This window comes from Podarcis vaucheri (genome assembly GCF_965113315.1).
Source record: "Podarcis vaucheri genome assembly, chromosome: 5".
Lineage (NCBI taxonomy): Eukaryota > Metazoa > Chordata > Lepidosauria > Squamata > Lacertidae > Podarcis > Podarcis vaucheri.
The window spans coordinates 4146701-4168618 of record NC_138763.1 but is presented as its reverse complement, the minus strand read 5'-3'; the positions used below and the strand labels follow the sequence as shown (position 1 = coordinate 4168618).

The 21918-nt window shown below is 48.0% G+C and overlaps 1 protein-coding gene across 2 annotated transcripts; it reads left to right on the top strand.

Annotated features, from left to right (window-relative positions):
* Positions 1–4391: 4391 nt before the first annotated feature.
* On the top strand, positions 4392–21211 carry MUC4 (mucin 4, cell surface associated). Of its 2 annotated transcripts, none has more exons than XM_082224046.1 (11): positions 4392–6571; positions 7829–7962; positions 8769–8933; positions 9371–9526; positions 11192–11322; positions 12630–12718; positions 14975–15154; positions 16380–16529; positions 17592–17711; positions 19631–19678; positions 21024–21211. In XM_082224046.1, the coding sequence occupies exons 1-11, from the start codon at positions 5161–5163 to the stop codon at positions 21026–21028; spliced, it is 2589 nt and encodes an 862-aa protein (XP_082080172.1). In that variant the 5' UTR covers positions 4392–5160; the 3' UTR covers positions 21029–21211. The 2 variants fall into 2 exon arrangements, with proteins under 2 accessions (XP_082080172.1, XP_082080171.1); XM_082224045.1 differs by having other exon boundaries at positions 19628–19678.
* Positions 21212–21918: the final 707 nt, after the last annotated feature.

Genomic DNA, 21918 nt, shown 5'->3' with positions numbered 1-21918 from the left:
CTGACTGTTTTACAAAGCAATCTTGAATGACAGACAAGTCCTTTGTTGATGCAAACGTGTAACTTTCCATCTTACTTTTGTCAACTCCTTGCAGCGCCTGGGAAAACAGTTGCCGTCCCAGTTCCCACAGGATGGGAAGAAGGAGATCTGGACGACTTCACCACCACCGGTGATGGCCTTTCCTGGGGCACAGACAGTGACTATTTCGAGCCCACCATGCTTACGACCACAGAGGCGCCTGTCTTCACGGAGGAAATCCAAGCCACAGAATTCTATACTTCTAGTCCTCTCCTTGGGAACCCAGAAGGAAACCTGAGTTCTATTAGCTCAGCGAACTCTTCCAGTTCCGTGGAGGAAGAAAGGTCAGGTTCTCCGTTGGCCTCCACTCTTGCAGGAAACGTGGCCTCTTCCACCGATGGTCCCAAGAAACCAGGAATCACACCTGCAGGAGGGAACGCCAAGGAAACGACAGAAGTCCATGCCGAAGAAAAGGCCGTCTTCCCGGCCAGGACAAACTCTTCTTTGGAAGAAGGGACAGCTAAAACAGCTGCAGTGGTGTCTAAGGAAGCAGCCACACCAGTCACCTTGCTTTCTAAGGAAGAAGAGGACGCTGATTCCCCCGCAGAGAGGACTGAAGAAACATCCACAGCACCCATCTTGCTTCCTGCTTCTCCCTCTGAGCAGCCTGGAGGAACAGAGCTTCTCATGGAGTTGGAGCCCAGCACAATGAGCACATCTCTTCTCAGCGCAACCGGCGGTGAAGGGATACGGGCATCTCCCTCCGAGGAAGGGGCAAACAGCGAAATGAATTTTCTACCACCAGCTGCTGGAGACGAGGAGGCAATGGATGTGGACACCAGGGGAAGCGACATGGGTTTCCAGCTCAACCCCACTGTAGCTTCATGGAAGGAAACACCAAACGTCATATCAGAAGCAGATGAGGAGACTCCAGAGTTTTCTCAAGATGCTGGCAGTGAGGCTGCAGCCCCGTCCTTGAGCCCAGAAGCAGACCCTTCCAGCCACACAGAAGAGCTGCCTGTGGAAGAAGAAGAAGCTGCTCCTGCTGATGGAAGCGGAGATGCTGTGACGCCACCGCCAGAATTGCCCCCATCTGGTTCGTTGCCGTCTGATGACACAACTGCGGAGTCATCAGAACCCGGTGAGCTTGTTGCAGTTTCCACTCAGCTGCCTTCTGCTGATGAAGCTGCTCTGGATGTAGAATCTGCTCCTGGAGAAGGAAGGGGCGATGCAGATAGCTCTCTGTCTGCAGGAGAGCCTGAAAGTGATACAGAGGCAACTGCAGTTCCTTCCTCTGCAGGCCCAGAAGTTGGCCCTGAAAACACGGCCGATGTGCCCGCTGGAGAACCAGAAGACCTGCTGAGTGCAGAATCGTCCAGTTCCCTTCCAGTAGATGAGTCCACGATAGACAGTCCACCCGGCATTTTATCTCCCAGTGATGCTCCCTCTGAACCTTCACTGAGGATGGAAGTGTCTTCTCCTGCTGGACTCCCATTGGGGTCGGGTTCTGCTTCACAGTTCCCTGAGGATGGTGAGAACCAGGCATCTTCCACAACTAACGAAGAGGCAGAGGAAGGTTCTGGAAGCCCAGACAGCAACAAGGAAGCATCTTTTGCTTCAGTGTCTCCAGAGCAAGGACCAGCTTCTTCAGGAACAGATGTCCCTGCTGGAGAAGAAGTTTCTACAGACCTTGCCAGTGGGGCAGCCTCCCCCTTGAATCCTGGTGTGGAAACAGATAGTTCAGAGGTGGCAGAGAATGAGCAGCCGAAAGTATCAACCCAGAGCGAGCCCTCTTCAGATATGACCACCATAAATTCAGCTGGGGTAGCAGAGAAGGTACCAGGGACTTTGCCCGACACCAAAACATCCCCTCCTTCTCTCCTAGAGGATGAAACAGCATCTGAAGTTCAGGGGTCATCTGAAGAAACACCCTCTCCTATGTCTCTTAGTGTTACACCTTCTCAGAAGGAGGAGGGAGAGATCTCCCCCAGCGAAACACCTGGAAAGGTTGGTTCTTCTCCTGAAGGCAGTGAGGCAGCCACAGGACCAGATGTTATATCAGGATCAGCCACAATTGATGCTGTCACACAGACGAGCAGCGAAGGCCAGAGCGATACAGACTCCCCACTCTCCAGCATGGAGCTTATCCCACCTGTGGGAAGATCAGAGATTTTGGACACTGAAGAATCTTCAGATCTGTCACCTGCAGAGGACATGGTGGTAACAGATCCATCGGGAGGACAAACCACCTTCCCCTCCACATCTCCTGATGAGTCACCTTCTGGTCCCTCTGCTACAGATGCAATGGAAGCTCTATCAAATGGACCACCTGGCTCTCCACCGTCCTCCCACCTACCCCCAGAAAATGACATGGGGGCAGGCTCAGAGGTCACCACGGGGCCAGAGGAACTAGGACATCCTGCTGCTGTGAACAGGGAGGAAGCATCTCTTTCCCCAGTGTCCACCACAGAGCCTGAACTGGCTCCTGCAGAAACAGAGGCTGCTGAGGATGGAAATGTTTCTGAAGACCTAGGCAAGGTATCAGCCTTACCCTCCAGAGAAGAGACAGTAGGAGCCACCTCAGAGACAGCAGTTGATGAGGAATCCCCTTCAGATAGCAGCAGCTTTCTGGACGAAGTCAACACTCAGCCCCCAGAGCCACAGCTAGGTCCAGGAAGTGCAGAAGAGAACAGTCCACCAAGCTCTGCAGAGTTGACAGATGCAGAATATGGAGATCTTACACCCCTTCCTGAGAGTGGTGGAGAATCAAAGGAAGCTCAAGAGTCATCAGAAAATACCCCCTCTTCTGCATCTTCTTCTGGGTCCTTCAGTGTGGAAGACGAAGAAGGCGAAGCTTCCTCAAGCCCAGCTTCTGACAACCTTGGTCCTTCCCCCCAAGGCACTGATGTTTTAGAAGGAAGCAGGGATGGTGAGGGCAGCACTGGATTGGTTGAAAATGAAGCAGCTGGGACAACCAACAGCGGGGGCCAAGCTGGAACGGATCTCCCACTTTCAGGTGCAGAAATTGGCCCCACTGAAAAATCAGAGCTGCCTGCAGGACCACCAGGAGCTGTGGCTGATGGAGAAACCCCAAGTCAACCACCTGTAGAGGATGGCGAGACATTAGTAGGAAACACAGCCTCAGGAGAAGAATCTCCCTTAGTCACCCCAAGTGAAAAATCCCCCCCTGCCGTTGTTTTTGAGCCATTAGGAGCTGAGCCTAGTGGGTCCACTAGCTCTCCAGCCTCCTATCAGCTGTCTCCAGATGTTGCATTAAATCCAGGCTCTGCAACTTCTGAGGAGGCCCAGGGATTGGAAGATACTTTTAGTAAGAAAGGATTGGATTTGGTTCCAATAGACATGGGGTCACCATCGGCCTCCCCCTCCAATGATGGGATAGTGGCTACTGACTCAGACTTGGAAGGTAGTAAGGAGTCTCAACTCTCTCCAGAAGATGCTGCAACAGCAACAGATGAGGGAGCAGAACCATCTGAAGGCTCTTCCAGTGTCGGCAGCAAGGAAACATACTTGGCTCCGTCAGCCTCAAAGCCACCAGTTTCCTCTTCTTCCGCTGAAGAGGTGCAAATGGATGGATCACCATCAGTCGATAGCGAGGAGCCTACTCTGTCTCCAGATGATGCAGTGAGAGCAGGACCTGTCACTTATGAGGAGGGAGAAGAATCAGAAGACACCTCCGCTGAAAGTGGAAAGGAACCACCGTTGTCTCCATTGGCCACAGAGTTACAATCAGCAACTGCCTCCACCGAAGGCGTGGAAACTGCCATCTCTGAATCAGAAGCCAGTGCAGGATCTCAAACATCTCAAGATGCTGCCAGACCTGGAGCTTCTGAAGGCATAGAACAGTGGGAAAACTCTTCTGCTGCAAGTGAGCAGGAAACGCCTTTGGGTTCATCGGTTGGAGAACCACCAAAAACATCTGCAGGTGAAGAGGTTTCTGAAGGACTTGTTGAAGGAAGCCCTTCCCTCTCCACTGAGTGGGTGGATCCTGCCAGCTTTGAGAAGGCAGCAGGGGAAGGATCTCAACCACTACTAGTTAATGCAGGAGTGTCCAATGGGAAGGAACCATTATCGACTCCATCGGCTGCAGAGTCAGACTCTCTGTCGCCTGAAAGGGTGGAAATGCCCAGCTTGGGGCCTGCAACTGACACAGGATCTCAACCATCTGTAGATAGTGGAGCAACAGCAGGGGCTGCAGCTTCTGAGGAGGGAGAAGAATCCTCTTTGGCCCCAACATCAACAGAAATACAACCCCCTGGAACAAGTGAAGAAGTTTCTGGAGGGCTTAGCAGTGGAGAATCTTCCACCCTCCCTGAAGGTGTGGAAACAGGGGCTGTAGCTTCTGAGGAGGGAGGAGAATCCGTAATAAGTGAAAAGAAATCCTCTTTGGCCCCATTGGCACCAGAGTCACAATCCTCTGGAACACCTACAAGTGAAGATGTTTCTGGAGGGCTTGGAGAATCTTCCACCCTCCCTGAAGATGTGGAAACACCTATTTTGGAGTCAGCAGCTAACACAGGATCTCAATCATCACCAGATGGAGCAGCAGAGGATGTAGCTTCTGAGGAGGGAGCAGTGTCAGAAGACGTTTCTCCTGTGAGTGGGAAAGAGCCATCTTTGCATGCATTGCCCACAGCCTCACAATCTTCTGGAACATCTGCAAGCAATGAGGCTTCTGAAGGACTTGGTGATGGAGATTCCTCCCTCACCATTGAAGGGGTGGAAACAGCTGGCTCAGAGTCAGCAGCAAGCAAGGCATCCCAACCACCACTAGATGATGCAGCAACAATAGTGTCCAGTGAGAAGGAACCATCATCAGCTCCATTGGCTGCAGAGTCACCATCAGACTCTCTGTCAACTGAAGAGGTAGAAACGCCCAGCTTGGGGACAGCAACAAATGCAGGATCTCAACCATCTGTGGACAATGCAGATACAGCCGGGGATTTAGCTTCTGAGGAAGCAGGAGAATCGGAAGACACTTCCACTGTGAACGGGAAGAAGCCATCTTTGGATGCATTGTCCACAGCATCACAATCTTCTGGGACATCTGCAAGCAATGAGGTTTCTGAAGGACTTGGCGATGGAGATTCCTCCCTCCCTACTGAAGGGTTGGAAACGCCCAGCATGGGGACAGCAACAGATGCAGGATCTCAACCATCTGTGGACAATGCGGCTACAGCAGGAGCTTCTGAGGAGAGCATGAGTGGGAAGGAAGCATCATTTAATCCATTGTCCACAGAATCACAATCCCCGGGAACATTGACAAGTGAAGATGTTTCTGGAGGACTTGGTGATGGTGAGTCTTCCCTTCCCACTGGAGGGGTGGAAACTGCCAGTTTGGGATCTACAGCCACCAAGGGATCCACCTCTTCCACAGAGACAGTCCTGAGCCCAGAAAACGTAGCAGAGCAGCTAGAAGAGAAATCTGGGTCAATAACTGGGGCAGAATCTTTCCCTCAACCCTCTTCTGTGATCGACAAAGCTTCAGGAGGAACCTTGCCTTCTGCTTCTGCATATTCTGATGAGAGCTTGGCCACCAATGTAGGGGCAAACCAAGTCTCTGGCATCACAGAGTCTTCACAGCCACCTCCAGGGAGTGGAGATGTTAGTGACAACATGGCAGGTCTTGATAACACAGGGAGTTCGGAAAAGTCTGTAAGTGGACAGCCTGCTCCTTCTAACAGTGATGTCCTGGCTGGGTCAGATTCTTCCTCGCCAGGGGCAGAAGTCAGCGCAGAGATTCCAAGAGGAGATTTGGGGACTGGTCCTGGGTCCTTGAATAGAGAGGAATCTCCATCTGCCTTATCACCCCCCAGTAACACACTGCCCTCTGGACCCGCCAACTCATATGTCAAAGGCACAGGAAATGTCATTGCTGATGGTTCATCTTCTCAGAAGGTAGAGGAGGCACCAGCTGGCGTAGAAGCAGGCAAAACAGACTCTTTCCCCTCTGATTCAGAGACCCAAGAATCCAGACCCTCACCCAATGGGCTTTTGAGCTCTTCCTCGGCGTCCGAAGGGAGAGGCGATGCAGACAGCTCGGTTTTGGCAGCTGACAAGGGTCCAGCCACCACATCCTCTGCTGGTGGAACAAGTTCTTCACTGTCTAGCACACAACTGAGTCCATCGAATACCCTGAAACTGCCTTCTGGGGCAGAATCAGGACCTGAGATCAAAGGAGGGACGTCTCCTCTGTCCTCCAAGTCTGAAGACCCAGGAAGTGTTAAGCCCATACTTTTAGCAAAACCACCCATGAAGCCATCATCTCCCGCTGGTTCCGGCATCTCATCCCTGCCTCCTTCCTCCACCCAGAGTAAGCCAGCTGTTGGTGTGGGCAAAGACACATCTGGCAACAGCAAAGGAAAACCAGAGGTCCCCCTTGCCACCGCAGGAGATACTAAATCTTCAGAAGGGAAGACAAAGAAGCCCAATTCAAGGCCCCAGAATTCCAAGGATGGGAAAGCAGGAACTGCCAATGGAAACTCAGGAAAGTCAGTCCGCATCTCTGCAGTTCCAGCTCCTGTATCATCACCAGGTGAGGGCATTTAATATCTCCTTGTGATAAACTGGAATCATAAAATCATAGAACGGAGGAGTTGGAAGGGAGCCCAATAGTCATTTAGTCCAACCTGCTGCAAACACTTGTCTCTGTGATGAGCTAAGACAGTTGTCTTCAGCCTTTACAAGACCAGGGACCTGTCTTTAGCCCAACCATAAATTTGGGGACTCACTTCTTAATGCCATGTATTTATTTATTTTTTACTGTACATGTGCACAGTGGTAGCATTAGGTCAAGGCTGCGTGATCCAGCTGCGCATCTCAACCCAACAGCTGGAGAATTCCAGAAGGCATAGGGTTGTAGTCAACCGAGTTATACCCAGAGTACATCCATTAAAATTAATGGGCCCAAGTCACACCTGTCATTTTCAATGGATTTACTCTGAGCAGGAGTAGTATTTGATAAACAGCCTGCTAGGGGGGATTCAATGGAGCACTAAGCAGATCACTTTGCCAGTACAGTATAAGCATTTACTTTCCTGATGGGACGATCTGCCCTCTCCTCCCCCTGTATGCTGTTCCAGGAGATCTCCTGATACCCCCTCCCAAGTCAATTTGGGGGGGCATGTGTGGGGGAGAAGAAGAAGAAGGGTGAAAAGCCCCATTACTATTAAAATGAGTCTGCATTTTAAATTGTATTTTAACCCATATTTTAATAAAGTGGGGGGTGTTTATTTGTTTGTTTGTTTATTATTATTATTAGCAGAAGTCCTTGTGTGACTTTAGTTGAATGCAGTTCACAGAATTGGGGGGATACCCAGTGCAATGGTGTCACCAACATGCATTGTTTTATAGCAGAGGTGACAGGAAAGACCCTCCCACTGGTGGTAGTTCCATGCTTCTTACAATGGGTGGCATCCTGTTACTTATAATGATAATGATTTTATTATTTGCATCCCGCCCATCTGACCGGGTTGCACTAGCCACTCTGAGCGGCGTCCAACAAAATAGAAAAACACCACAATATACTGCCAACAAGACCCGGGTCCTCTCCCCACTTTACAGTCCCTCCTGCTGCTCCCCCAAATCTTGGGGGCCCCCTCTCTTGCAGGGGGGAGCAGGCTGCTCACAGAGTCTGGATGATATTACCAGTTGTCTTGTTCAGTCTCAGAGAGATAGACATGGTTGTAGTCGCAGGTGAGGGCCGGAATACAGGAGGCAGGTAGACTCTGGAGGGATGGGAAGGACTCGTCGAAAGATCCACCTTGTAATGTTCTTGTGTTTTGATGTGCAGCGGCGTCCCTCTTCCCATACGGAGCAAGTGCGAATGACAAAGAATACGTCCAAAGGAAAGTGGATTTCAATTCGCCTCTGTTCAGGCCCGAGATTGGAATCCCACTGGGGAAAACGCTGCGCAGCTCCCTCTATGTGAGTCTTTATGAAATATACTGGGAGTCGAGAGTGGATTTCATGCTCTTTATTCAGCTCATAGTGGTGAGGAGGAATGGAAGTTCTGCCAGAATGTCTGCTTTATAAACATCATTTACACAATGGGCCCCACTTGATTGGCTAATTCCAGGATTCACCTGTAGGCCAATCAGGTTGCAGATTCACTTCCACCTGGAGCTGGATTGGGTGGCTCCTGTGGACCAATCAGACTGCTGCATTCTGAATCCTATTGTTCTAGGACCAATCAGACTGCTGCATTTTGGATCCTATTCAACTCAGTACATAACACCCACCCTCCCCATTTATCTCTGCCATGTCTTTCAAAGAGGCAGAGGGTCTGGATGGGCAGACGGGAAGCAGGATGACGCCACACTCCTTGGCGCTCTGGCAAATTTGCTAGTCTGGCACTTGGAACCTGGAAGGACTGCCAGAATATTTTAAGGGTGTGTGTGGTAGATTGCTTACCTTGTCAGCATTGCAACTGCCTGTGTGCATCCCTGGTCTCAGTAGCGCAAACTTATATAAGCAGCATTTCCTGTGGTCCAAGCTCTGGTTGATGGAATACTTTTGATACATCCACACAATTTGGATCAAATAGGCAACTTTCACGAATGCCCACGGTGCTTCACAGGGAAAATGTAAGCAACAATCAGAACGAAAGCAGAAGCTTACATTAGTGACACATTTACAATTAGAATTTGTCAGAAAAACCCAGTTCTGAAAGCAGAACTTCATCGACTTTGCTGCATCTTGCCGGTCTTCATTTGCACCTCTCCTTCATTTAGTTCACAGACAACGGACAAATAATTTTCCCAGCTTCTGATAAAGATATTTCCAGCTATCCTAACCCACCTCCGAAAGGATTTAATGGCCGTGAGAAAGTACCAATGATAGCCGTGTTTTGGGACAATGCTGATTTCTCCAGAGGCCAAGGAACCATCTTTTACCAGGTGAGCATTTGGGGTGGTTTATTATATCTATACAGTGGTACCTTGGTTTACGAACTTAATCCATTCCGGAAGTCGGTGCTTAAACCAAAGCGTTCTTAAACCAAGGCATGCTTTCCCATAGCAGCGGGGAACTCAATTTACAAAAGGAACACACTCAACAGGAAGCGGAACGTGTTCTTAATCCAAGGCAAAGTTCACAAACCAAAACACCTACTTCCGGATTTGCAGTGTCCTTAATCCAAGTTGTTCATAAACGAAGCTATTCTTAAACCAAGGTACCACTGTACTAAGATACTCATAAGTGTTCATAGGTGGAAACTTTGTAACTTCAGATGTGGTTCTGGAGCTACATGTGTCCTTGTGTGTTATTTCCATGGCATAAGTTTAAATGTGTGTGTGAGATTCCCATTTGTAATACACTCCTCTGTTGCATGCAGGAATATGTTACCCAGACCTCTGCAAAACACCCCGTTGTCCGTGATGTGGAAGCAAAGATTCAGCAATATTTGAAGTGTTCCTATTCAGCCACCTGGACACTCAAGATCACCTGGGTGAAAGCGCAACCTTACCCAGCACAGGGACAGAACGGCAGAGTGAGTTGCCTCCAGCAACAGAACACTGCGATCACTGTACTTTGGTATTCTAAGAAAGACCCAAGTAACGCTTTTTAATGAAGTGCCTTATTTTAAGGAGCCTTGCAAATATATTCCGTGGCATCTTGTTTTATTATTTGGTAGAATCCTAGAATTACAGAGTTGGAAGGGACCCCAAGGGTCATCCAGTCCAGGAATCTCATCTAAAGCATCCCTCCAGCCTCTGCTTTAAAATCTCCAAGGAAGGAGCAAGGGTGCCAATTTGAATAAAATATTGGGGGGTGGGTGTGTATGCCATTTGAATAATAATAATTAATAATAATTTTTAATTTACATCCCACCCATTTGGCTGGGTTTCCCCAAGACACTCTGGGCGGCTTACAACAAATAAAACACAACAAAACACCAAACATTAAAAAACAAGGTATCCTGTACAAGCAACAAACAAACCAATAAATCAATAAAAACCAATAACAATAACAATACTACTACTACTACTAAGTGCCTAAGTGCCTAAGGGAGCTGGGCATGTTTAGCCTGGAGAAGAGGAGGTTAAGGGGTGATATGATAGCCATGTTCAAATATATAAAAGGATGTCACATAGAGGAGGGAGAAAGGTTGTTTTCTGCTGCTCCAGAGAAGCGGACACGGAGCAATGGATCCAAACTACAAGAAAGAAGATTCCACCTAAACATTAGGAAGAACTTCCTGACAGTAAGAGCTGTTCGACAGTGGAATTTGCTGCCAAGGAGTGTGGTGGAGTCTCCTACTTTGGAGGTCTTTAAGCAGAGGCTTGACAACCATATGTCAGGAGTGCTCTGATGGTGTTTCCTGCTTGGCAGGGGGTTGGACTCGATGGCCCTTGTGGTCTCTTCCAACTCTATGATTCTATGATTCTAGGATTCTACTACTACTCCATGCTGATGCCCATCAACTTGGGGGAGCAGCCTCCTCAAATATTTTATTGGGGGGGTGCAAAGGGACCTTAGACCCTATATCAAAGGGACTCCATTCCACTGACTGTTCCAATGTCCAACAGCTCTTACAGTCAGACCATTCTGCGTGATGTTGAGTTTCAATCTCCCTTCCTGTAACTTGAATCCTTTGCTTCAGATCCTGCCCTCTGGAGCAGCAGAAAACAAGCTTGCTCCCTCTTCTATGGGACATATCACCTCTTATATTTCATGGGGCTGCCATACGTCTGGGATTTTCTGGACATATCACAGATTCGTCTGTTGAAAATAGCATCTGGGCGGAAATTTCAAAAATTGGTTAAAATGCCTGGGAAAACCTGGTCGTATGGCAGCCAGTGTTGATTCTTTGGCAAATTTCCTTAAAAATAGCTCAAAACCTCATTCATTTTTCTTTTTCTTTTTTTTTCTTTTCTTTTGAGATTTCACAAAAAAAAGAGTCATTCTTGAGCAGGATTAGCCAACATGGTAACCTCCATATGTCGAAAGGAGATGGAGAGAACTTTTTTTAAAGCAGCAATTTGCATTTGACTTGTGGTGGCTGCTTAATATGCATAGAGTTCCCTGTTCCTTTTTTATTTGTGAAGGTAGAATAAGAAACGCCACTTTAAGAAAAGTGCTTCCTGAGCCTTGAATGTGCACCTGGATAGTATGGTGGGAAAACTGTCTCACCTCTTACTTATGTATCTTCCAGACCAACACTTACCAAGCCATCCTAACCACTGATGGATACAGAACATACACACTGTTCCTTTATCAAAACGGTGGAATGCAATGGGATTACAGAAGAATCGCTCCTGCAAATGTGCTGATCGGGTGGACCAGGTATGCACAGTTCCTTAACCAAAGGACATGGGTGGGCGAGCCAGGAATAGGAGGATTTGTCACTGATGGTCAAACCCCTGTTGCCATGATTCAGAGATCTGTGCATGTTGAAATATGAGTGTGTTTTGGATAGCGGCAGCCACTTGAGAGAGCAAAGGAAAGCACACCTGGAACTGCTTCCTCCATTGTTCTGAATGGGAAATTTTCAGATTTGCCAATTAATTTATGGAACATAGGTGGCACTGTGGGTTAAACCACAGAGCCTAGGACCTGCTGATCAGAAGGTCGGTGGTACAAATTCCCTCGATGGGGTGAGCTCCCATTGCTCGGTCCCTGCTCCTGCCCACCTAGCAGTTCGAAAGCACGTCAAAGTGCAAGTAGATAAATAGGTACCACTCCAGCGGGAAGGTAAACGGCGTTTCTGTGCGCTGCTCTGGTTTGCCAGAAGTGGCTTAGTCATGCTGGCCACATGACCCGGACGCTGTACGCCGGCTCCCTCGGCCAGTAAAGCGAGATGAGTGCCGCAACCCCAGAGTCGGCCAGGACTGGACCTAATGGTCAGGGGTCCCTTTACATACATATATATATATATGTGTGTGTGTGTGTGTGTGTGTGAGAGAGAGAGAGAGAGAGAGAGAGAGAGAGAGAGAGAGAAGAGGGAGACTTTGGCTCCTGCACATGGACTTGAAATCATGGGGCCAAACTACATATTCACCAATTTCTTGTCAAAAGTCCCAACCGGTGCCGGATTTACGTATAAGCTAAACAAGCTATAGCTTAGGGCCCCTCTCTCTTGGGCGCCCCCCAAAAAATTAAAGGGAAAAAAAGCTGGATGTACATTTCCAAAGTATAAGGTAAGTTCAACAATTACTTTGATAAAATACATATTTTGTTATGTGCAAATGGCTTTAGATACCTGTTAGATCCATAAATTACCATATAGCATATATTCAACCAAAAAACAGTGACAATTTGTTGTTGACAAAGGACAGCTGGACATATAAAGGGCCTCATTACCTTCAGTATCTTAGGGCTTCATCAAACCTAAATCCAGCCCTGACCCCAACTGCTGCTTTTTACACCTTTACAAACAGCGAAGGGGGTGGATGAGTTGCTTATGACTACTGTGAGATGTCAAGCGTGTGGAACGCTAGCTCTCCCAAAATGTAATGTGGGGATGGCCTCTTCTCTGAAAGGTTTGCATTCAGCTACTTGGGATCTGAACGATCTCCTGGTCTGAGAAGGGGAAATGTTGTGTGTCCTTGGAAAGATAAAAAAATCCGCTTTCCTCTTATTTTCTCCCACAGTGGTGACGGATATTTTAAAAACGATGACCTGATGACTAAAACGCCAGCTGAGAAATACCGGCCAGATCAAACCGAGGGCTACAACACAGGTACGGTCGACGCATCGCAAGAAACCCACTAGCACAAAAAAAAAAACAGATTCTTGTCCACCTGTGAGGCTGCAAAGGGCTTCAAGAGAAAAGGGGTTCAAGATACTTGCAAAGATACTGCAAAGGGGTTCAATATACTTGCATTGCTCCACACACCTATGCCTCCGGCCCCACTAATAATAATAATAATAATAAATTTTATTTATACCCTGCCCTCCCTGGCCAGAGCTGGGCTCAGGGCAGCTAACACCAATAAAATCACAGTAAATACATAATAGGGGAAAAAGTGAAGGGAGGGAAAAAAACCAGTTTAAAATACAGGTTAAAATGCAATTTAAAACGCAGCCTCATTTTAAAGTAGCCGATAAATCACAACTGACCACAACTGACATGTGGCCCCCTGAAGGTTGCTCAGAAGCCCCCCCCCCCGATATCCTGCCAGGGGTCTGAAAGCCCCTTTGTCCTCGCAGAAAGCAAAACTCATACCCTCCAACATTTCTCTGATGAAAATAGGGATGTTCTATTCCATCAACATCATTATAGCCAATTTATTATTTATACCCTGCCCAGCCACCTCTGGGTGGCTTCCAACACATATAAAAACATAATAAAACATTAAACATTTTAAAAAACACCTTTCCTATACTGGGCTGGCTTCCGATGTTTTCTAAAGGTTGCATAGTTCTTTATCTCCTTGGTTCAGGGGTCATGTAACTCCGTGCCCTCCGACTTTTCTCAGATGAAAATAGGGATGTCCTAAGGAAAAGCGGGACATTCTGGGACCAAATCAGAAACTGGAACGGCTTCTGTAAATCCGGGACTGTCCCTGGAAAATAGGGACACTTAGAGGATTTGAAAACTAGAAGCTTCTAAACCAGGGCCCGGGGGCCGGATGCGGCCCAATTGCCTTCTAAATTTGGCCTGCAGATGATCCGGGAATCAGCATGTTTTACATGAGTAGAAAATGTTGGAATCAAGCCTTTATCAGGAGAAACTGGCCATTCTCCAGGCACCCAGCTTGATCTCCGGTTGACCTCCCTGTCAACAGTTCCCAGCAGGATACAGGCTAGGTCGCGATCGGCGATCCTTCTCAGCGTGAGAAGAACACACCACTCTTCCCTCTTCCCTGCCCCCCAGGGAGGGGAAAGAGATAGACAGAAATGTATTTACATGTCTTTATTTCTGTCCTTGCAGCGTTACAGAAAACACGTCTGCTCTCCTCAAACTTCAACAGCCGAGAGAGTAAAAACTCCTCCTTCTGTACTTCCTGTACAGCTCATATTACACTCTGAGCTAATTCCGGTGCATCGCACTGTGAATTGACTGTCTCTTTGTTTCCCACGAAACAGTCCCAATATTCCCATTATGTTTTGCTTCCAAGCTAGCTGCAGCTCGCGGCCGCATTGCTTCCATATCATAACAGAAAATGCACCTCTGGGTTATTTGTGGGGCCTGCCTGATGTTTTTACATGAGTAGAATGTGTGTTTTTATTTAAAATGCATCTCAGGGTTATTTGTGGGGCATAGGAATTCCTTCATCCCCCCCCCCAAAAAATATACTCCGGCCCACCACATTGTCTGAGAGACGGTGGACTGGGCCTATGGCTGAAAAAGGTTGCTGGCCCCTGTTCTAAACGGCCTCTTTCAAATGTGGTTTTGTTGTCTGGTTCTAGCATTGGGGTGCAGAGTTGCTGGCCTTTAAGAACACAAGGAGAGCCTTCTGGATTATTTCAATGGCCCACCTAGTCCCCATCCTGTCCCCACAGTGACCCAAAAGATGCCCCGAAGGAAAACGTTCAAGCTGCATGATGGAGAACTTCCTTTTATCTGTCCATCCAACATTCAGCTTCCTTGGGTGTCCACGAATTTTAGCATCGTGAGAGAGAGGGGGGGAAACTTTTGCATCATTTCGTTAACTTCTATTTTGTCTCCTTCCATTCACTTTTCCCTTAAACCCAAAAGCCCCAAATGGTGCAACCGTTCCTCGAAGCGGAATTCCTTCACCCCCTTGATCATTTTGGCTGGCCTCTTCTGAATCTTTTCGGAACGGTTAAAAGCTTCTCACCAAATTTGTTGTCCAGGTCAGGGTGGGACTCCCAACACACACTTGGATTATTCCGTTATGTTATACCAGAATGGTAGCAGAGATCTGGAAGGAATTTGATAGATTTAGGGCAGCTAGGCGGGGATGTACCATAAGTAAATTAAGCTTCACGCCCTTGATTTCCCTCCCGTTTTCTTGCACCCTCCTTCCAGGTGTGCGTGGTCTCTGGGTATACAAGCTGGACAGCCGCATCCGGGTGAACTTCAGGCAGCGGTGCCTCGACTGGCTTAGCCATGAGGGACAGCCATCTGCCTGGAACAAGGACCTGCCTCCCTGCCCTTGCTCTCTGCAACAGGGGCTGTCGGACGATCGCTTCTCCCGCAGCAAAAAAGGTGCGTGGTCGGCTCTGTGACTCGAACACAGTGCTTGGATTTAAGCCAGTCTCAGACCACTGAATGCAATGAAAGCAGCTCTCCAGTTCGGTTGCTGTGTGGCTCAAATGACGTCGACCCCATAGCTCCATGGCGAAGCACGTTTTTGTGCAGCATCCACCCCTGCGAAATGCAAGAAACCTTGGAGAACCACTGTAGACAATCCTGAGTGAGATGGACCAGTGTTTCGGCTTGGTGTAAGGCAGCTTTAGGGACGCTGTGGGTTAAACCACAGAGCCTAGGACTTGCCGATCAGAAGGTCGGCAGTTCGAACCCCCGCGACGGGGTGAGCTCCCGTTGCTCGGTCCCTGCTCCTGCCAACCTAGCTGTTCGAAAGCACGTCAAAGTGCAAGTAGATAAATAGGTACGGGAAGGTAAACGGCGTTTCCGTGCGCTGCTCTGGTTCTCCAGAAGCGGCTTAGTCATGCTGGCCACATGACTCGGAAGCTGTACGCCGGCTCCCTTGGCCAGTAAAGCGAGATGAGTGCCGCAACCCCAGAGTTGGTCACGACTGGACCTAATGGTCAGGGGTCCCTTTACCTTTACGGCAGCTTTGCATGCCCATCCATTTCTCTGCATTGTCATAATTTCTGATGCCCCTACATGGGTCCTCCTGCCTTGCAGATAATAATAATAATAATTTATTATTTAAACCTGGCCCATCTGGCTGGGTTTCCCCAGCCACTCTGGGCGGTTCCCAGCAGACGATTCAAAATAGAATCAAACATAAAAATCTTCCCTAAACAATGCTGCCTTAAGATGTCTTCTAAAGGTCATATAGTTGTTTATTTCCTTGACATCTGATGGGAGGGCATTCCACAGGGCGGGTGCCACTACCAAGAAGACCCTCTGCCTGGTTCCCTGTAACCTCACATCTCTCAGGGAGGGAACCGTCAGAAGGCCCTTGGAGCTGGACCTCAGCGTCCGGGCAGAACGATGGGGGTGGAGACGCTCCTTCAGGTATATTGGGCCAAGGACCTGAAGGTATGGCCTATCAGTGTTGTGTAATAATGGAGTTGGGGGATGTTTGAAGCAGTGATCCATGGTGTAAGGATAGAGGTGTACAAGAGGGGTCTTTTCAGCTGGGGAAATTTGAAGGGTTTAAGAAGGGTGCCTTTCTTTTCCTGCACACCCGCCCTCCCCCCGAAGATCTGCAACACAGAACTAACATCTTTAACCTTTGCAGGTTTGCCGGACTCCCGCTTAACCATGCTGTATTCCTCTGCCCCAAACAAGTACGGTGCTGGGGTCCGGTGTCTTTATAACAGCAAAAACCAACTTGTGGAAGGTCACCAGGAAAGAGTCTGGAAGGGTTCAAGGAGCTCCCCCAACAGCGGTAAGCTGTACTTTGGAGGCTGTGCAACGGTTATCTGCCTGAAGATACCCACAAGTTATCAAGTTAACAAGAGGTTGTAGGTGTTGGTGCAGGAGGAGGGGGAAATGTAATATATATATATATATATATATATATATATATATATATATATATATATACCGTAAATGGAGGATTCCCTGGGTGACAAGCTCCAGGTTTAGGGCAAGTACTCTATGGTGAGAGAACCCCAGCAGAGATTTAAAATCACAAAGTGTGGAACTATAGGTTGTTAGACCTTTAAACTATGCCTTTGTGAGCTCCAAAACTTCCCTCTTCCCCCAGCATAGGAAAAGACCACACGTGTTGCAAGTTTAAAAACTGCTTTACTTACAAACTCTTCAAAGGTCAGGTTCATGTGCTTTTCCATACATCAGTCAGAAAAGTTGCACAGGCACTAAAACCTGACCTAGTCAGAAAGTGGTAAAAGTTCCTAAATTATGGGCATAGGAACCCAAGAATGGCTTGTGAGAGCTGAGTTCATCAGGGAGACTGGAAGGGAATCAAAGGCTTGATTGTCTAGTTCCTTCCAAGGTGAGAGGGAGTGGACTTAGCTAAGCCTGGCAGTAGAGCTTACTCTATAGTATTAACCCCTTCATGCGCTAGCAAGTTGGTTCCATGAAGCTGGCTATCCCACAGTAGAACGCAAGTTTTTGCATCCCTAACTAGTAGGCGATGAAAGAACACAAGAGAAGCCCTACTGGATCCGGCCAATGGTCCATGTAGTCCAGTATCCTGTTCTCACAGTGGCCAGCCAGATCTTTGTGGGAGCCCAGCAAGCAGGAATTGAGCGCAAGGGCACTCTGCCCTCTTGCCATTTCCAGCAAAAGATATTGTCCGGCATAGAGCCTCTGACGGTGAGGTAGAAAACGGCCATTGTGACTAGTGGTCATTGATAACCTTATGAATCTCCCGGCAGAATCTCCCACCTTCTGTCCAAGTCAGGCTCTTGGTCTCAAATATTTCCATATCAGGCTCTGATAAGTTCCTTTCCTTTCCTTTCTTTCTCGCAATTCCTGTCTGCAGACGAAGAGTTGAAATTATATGACTGGTGCTGTAACCAGACCGGAAGCCTCCAGTTCTGTGATAAGTACAGCCAGAAAAGGCCAAAGATCAGCTGTGACAGATACAGGCCTCCAATCCGAGGTGAGCACTCGATCTTTGCAAGGCAGGGACAGAGTCCTTGGGATCAATAGCAGACGGCGTTCATTCATTCTGCCATATCCACAGGATGCAAAATGGATTGCACACATGTTTAGATGTGTGCAATTTTTTTTGAGGGGGGTTCTCTCTCTCTCGTGCATAGTTTTTAAGTTTTCCTGCACCAGCACAAAGAACAAGCATAAACAATGACATAAAAATAAAGGATATCAACAAAGCATGTCAGTGCACAACATCGTTTTGTCCTCACGACAGCCCAAGGAGGCTGAGCGACTCTGAGCTGCCCAAGGTCAGCCGGTGTCAAGCGTGGAAGTTCCCCTCTCCTTCAGTAGCTCACAGATAAGAATTAATGAGCAGTTGATAGATTTTGTTGTTGTTTAGTCGTTTAGTTGTGTCGTTTAGACTCTTCGTGACCCCATGGACCAGAGCACGCCAGGCACTCCTGTCTTCCACTGCCTCCCGCAGTTTGGTCAGACTCATGTCTGTAGCTTCGAGAACACTGTCCAACCATCTCGTCCTCTGTCATCCCCTTCTTCTTGTGCCCTCAATCTTTCCCAGCATCAGGGTCTTTTCCAGGGAGTCTTCTCTTCTCATGAGGTGGCCAAAGTATTGGAGCCTCTGTCCCTCCAGTGAGCACTCAGGGCTGATTTCCTTCAGAATGGAGAGGTTCGATCTTCTTGCAGAGCATGGTACTCTCCAGAGTCTCCTCCAGCACCAGAATTCAAAAGCATCAATTGATAGATTTACAGTCCTTTTATTACAGCATCATGCTGCAAGCACAGACAACCCTTCTCAAGGAGATCAGTTGCCTACTCTGAATCCTCATTCCGATGCAAGGAGCACTCCAATGGGGAGTTCCTCCCCCCTCTCTGCCTCTTTTGATCTCTGATACGTTTGGACCCCCGAGTCCATTGCGAGGGGTGGTTCCCCCATACTTTCAACTGATGTGTCTCCCAGCTGCCCCCTCCCTTCTGGCTCCCTTGTCATTATCCCGTAGTTGGGTAACTCCTCCCTAATCTGTTCAGCTTCTAAGTCTGTGTCTGCCTCTCTCTCTGCTTCTGAAAACGCTGGAGGCGGGGGGCACACAAATATTCCCCCTCCTCTTCCGAGTGGAGTTGATCCACCTGTGACTGCATTCCCCAATCTTCATATCCAGACCATCCCCTGACAGCCAGAGATTTTTTATGGGTGAAGGACAAGTTGATCCTTCATTTTCCTCCCTCCAAGCCAGACATGGTTCTCTGCATGAGTTAAAGGCCCCAATGCAGGGGTAGTCAACATGGCGGCCTCCAGATGGACTGGAGGGCACCATTATGCTGGCTAGCCCTGCCCTACTGAATGCACTGGGCACATGTGTTCAGGGGCGCCGACTTATAAAAAATATTGGGGGAGCCCATGAATAATAAATAATGAATAATAAATGAAAGCTCATGAATAATAAATAAGCTCATGAATATGCAAATAAAGTGGCGCCGCCTCCTCGTGAGCGAATAGGGGAGAGCGTGCTGCGCCTATTAATCAGCTCCGAAGGAAATTGGGTGGAGCTTTTGCTCGGGAGGGAGGGCAGGAGGCATGCAGCCCGACCCTGTGCATTTTGGGCTGGGGGAGGGGCGGCGATGGCGCTCTGCTGGAGGGGCGGCCGAGATTATTGGGGGGCGGAGCCCCCCCAAACGATTTTTTGAGGGGGCTCGGGCCCCCTCAGGCCCCATGGAGTCGGCGCCTATGCATGTGTGGCTCTGCAGAGAAGACCAGCGTTCTCCAATATGTGGGGCCTGGGCTCCAGCTGAGCTTCGGATTCTTATTTCTGTTGGTGAACCCTCTGCTGTCACCAACATACAAATCAGGTGGATATATTGCACGGCGTTGGCATAAACCAGTGTTTGATCTTATTTTTTTAACAGCAGCGACTTCATCGGAAGAGAAGGTGGACAGCAAATCAGAGGAAGAAAGAGGTAAGAATGGGTGGGGTGTGCAGGAATACAGGGGATTTGGTGTGCGTGCACATTTTTGCACATAACCTGTGCTTCATGTGTGGCATTTTTCTTGCTTCCAAGTACACAGAATGTTTGCACTCAGTGAGAAAAAGCTTTTGCGGAGAAGCAATGAAGTCCAACTTATTTAAGGGCAAAGCACCTTTTTACCTAGGCTTGTTAAGAACCTTTTATTTGAAATATTTTTTTATTGGTTTTTGCAAGAACAAATTTAAAATAATGAAAAGAAAAAAACTTTTAACATATCCATATATGAGGTGCTCTGAATCTCGTGATTTCCCTCCCGTCCCCTGCATGGGTCCTTAAAATACCTTTATTCTAAACCTACATATCATTCAGTTTTCATCCATGTCTTTCGTTTCTTTACAAGTTATTTTTAAAGTCCAGCTAACGTTTTTATTTGTTTACAATGGTCTCCTAAATAAGTTGTGAATTTCCCCCATTCTTTTTTAAAGTCATTATCTTCTTCATTCCTGAGTCTCCCGGTCAGTTTTGCCATTTCTGTGTAGTCCAGCAGTTTGGCTTGCCATTCTTCCTTGATAGAGACTGTTGGTTCCTTCCACCCTTGGGCTAGTAGCATCCTTGCAGCTGCTGTTGCATACATAAACAGTCTTTTCTGGTCTTTTGGGATGTCGGCAATTGTAATTCTTAATACAAAGGCTTCTGGTTTTTTGACAAATGTTATTTTAAACATCCCCCCCCCCAATTCATTGTATATCAATTCCCAAAGACCGTAAGATTTGCTCTGCTAGTCGAGACCAAGCTCTGTCTAGTCAGACAAGTGTCCTGGGGCTGCTCGCAAGCTGGGCATCAGGATAACACCCCCCCCCAAATGAACAGGGAGGAGCTGTGAAAGGACACAAGATCCCCTAAGCAGGGAGACTTCATTAGCATAATGCAGAACTCAGCAGTTGCCATCTCAGGGTTGCTATTCTCAGATAATCACCTCGGCCTATATTCAGTTCCTTAGAAACTTTATCTGGGGTTCTTTGGTGAAAAGAGGGGTGAGGAGGGGAAACTTTCTTGAAGTACAGCTTCCTGGTCTTCTTTTGCAAAGGGAAGAGCGTTCCAGGGTTCATGGGGGCACCGTAAACCTTGCCAAAACTGTGCAAATTGGCACGTACCAGGGTCATCAGCAATACACAGTGGAATAGGCAAAGATTTCCCTGAAAAGTCTGAGAACCAGAAATAGAATCAATTGCCTTTCTCCAGTTAGTCAACATCACCATGTTACCTGTCACAAGGCAGAGATTATGACGTTTCTTTAGAAGCAGATAATGATGCTCCCACTTTCTTTACCTTCCAGATTGAGATCTCCTCCTCCTCCTCCTCCTCCAGACCTTGTTTTGCTGCAGATCAACGTCAATGATTCGCCCACCGGACTCCTTTTTGCTCCTCTGTTTTATGCAGGAGCTGAATGGGGAAACGGCTTCCAAATCCGTTAAGGCTGAAATGATCAACTTTGCTGAATAAAATGCCTTCAACACCTCGTTACTTCTGTCTGCAGTTATTATCCCAGTCGTAATGCTGGGAAGGATCAAGGCATGAGGAGCACCTGGGGGCAAGGATAGGGGGCAATTGGACAGAGCGGCCAATTTTGGTTTCTCGTTCTTTCCAGTCTTAGATTCTTAACTCCACCTTTCCAGGCCAGTTTGTGATTTTATTTGAAAAAGGGGGAAAGTCCTCATGAAAATTCACCAGCATCTTTGTAGAATCATAGAATCGTAGAGCGGGAAGGGACCCCCTGCAATGCAGGAATCTTAACTAATGCATCCATGACTCTGCTTAAAAACCTCCAGTCCACATCTTAGTGTGAATTTCCCCTAATATTTCTAATGCAATACAGTCATACCTTGGGTTGAATGTGCTTCGGGTTGAGCGCGTTCGAATTGCGCTCTGCGGCAACCCGGAAGTAACGGAGCGCGTTACTTCCAGGTTTCGCTGCTCGCGCATGCATAGATGCTCAAAATGATGTCACGCGCATGCACGGAAGCGGCAAAACACTGCACGCGCAGACACGCTATCACGGCCTACGTTGCATTCAGGATGCGAACGGGGCTCCGGAACGGATCCCATTCGCATCCCGAGGTACCACTGTATTGCCTAATATACACATTTTTGCAAGCATTTTCTCCCTGTGTGACACATTTTTTATGTGATGTTCATTAATAGATGCATGGGGGGGCACTTTCCCGTAATAT

Excerpts from the sequence above, each read along its gene's own strand:
- MUC4 (XM_082224045.1), top strand. The coding sequence starts at position 5,161 with ATGGGGACAGCAACAGATGCAGGATCTCAACCATCTGTGGACAATGCG. Across the intron at positions 8,934-9,370 it reads AAGGAACCATCTTTTACCAG|GAATATGTTACCCAGACCTC; the intron begins GTGAGCATTTGG and ends TGTTGCATGCAG. Across the intron at positions 16,530-17,591 it reads AAGGAGCTCCCCCAACAGCG|ACGAAGAGTTGAAATTATAT; the intron begins GTAAGCTGTACT and ends TCCTGTCTGCAG.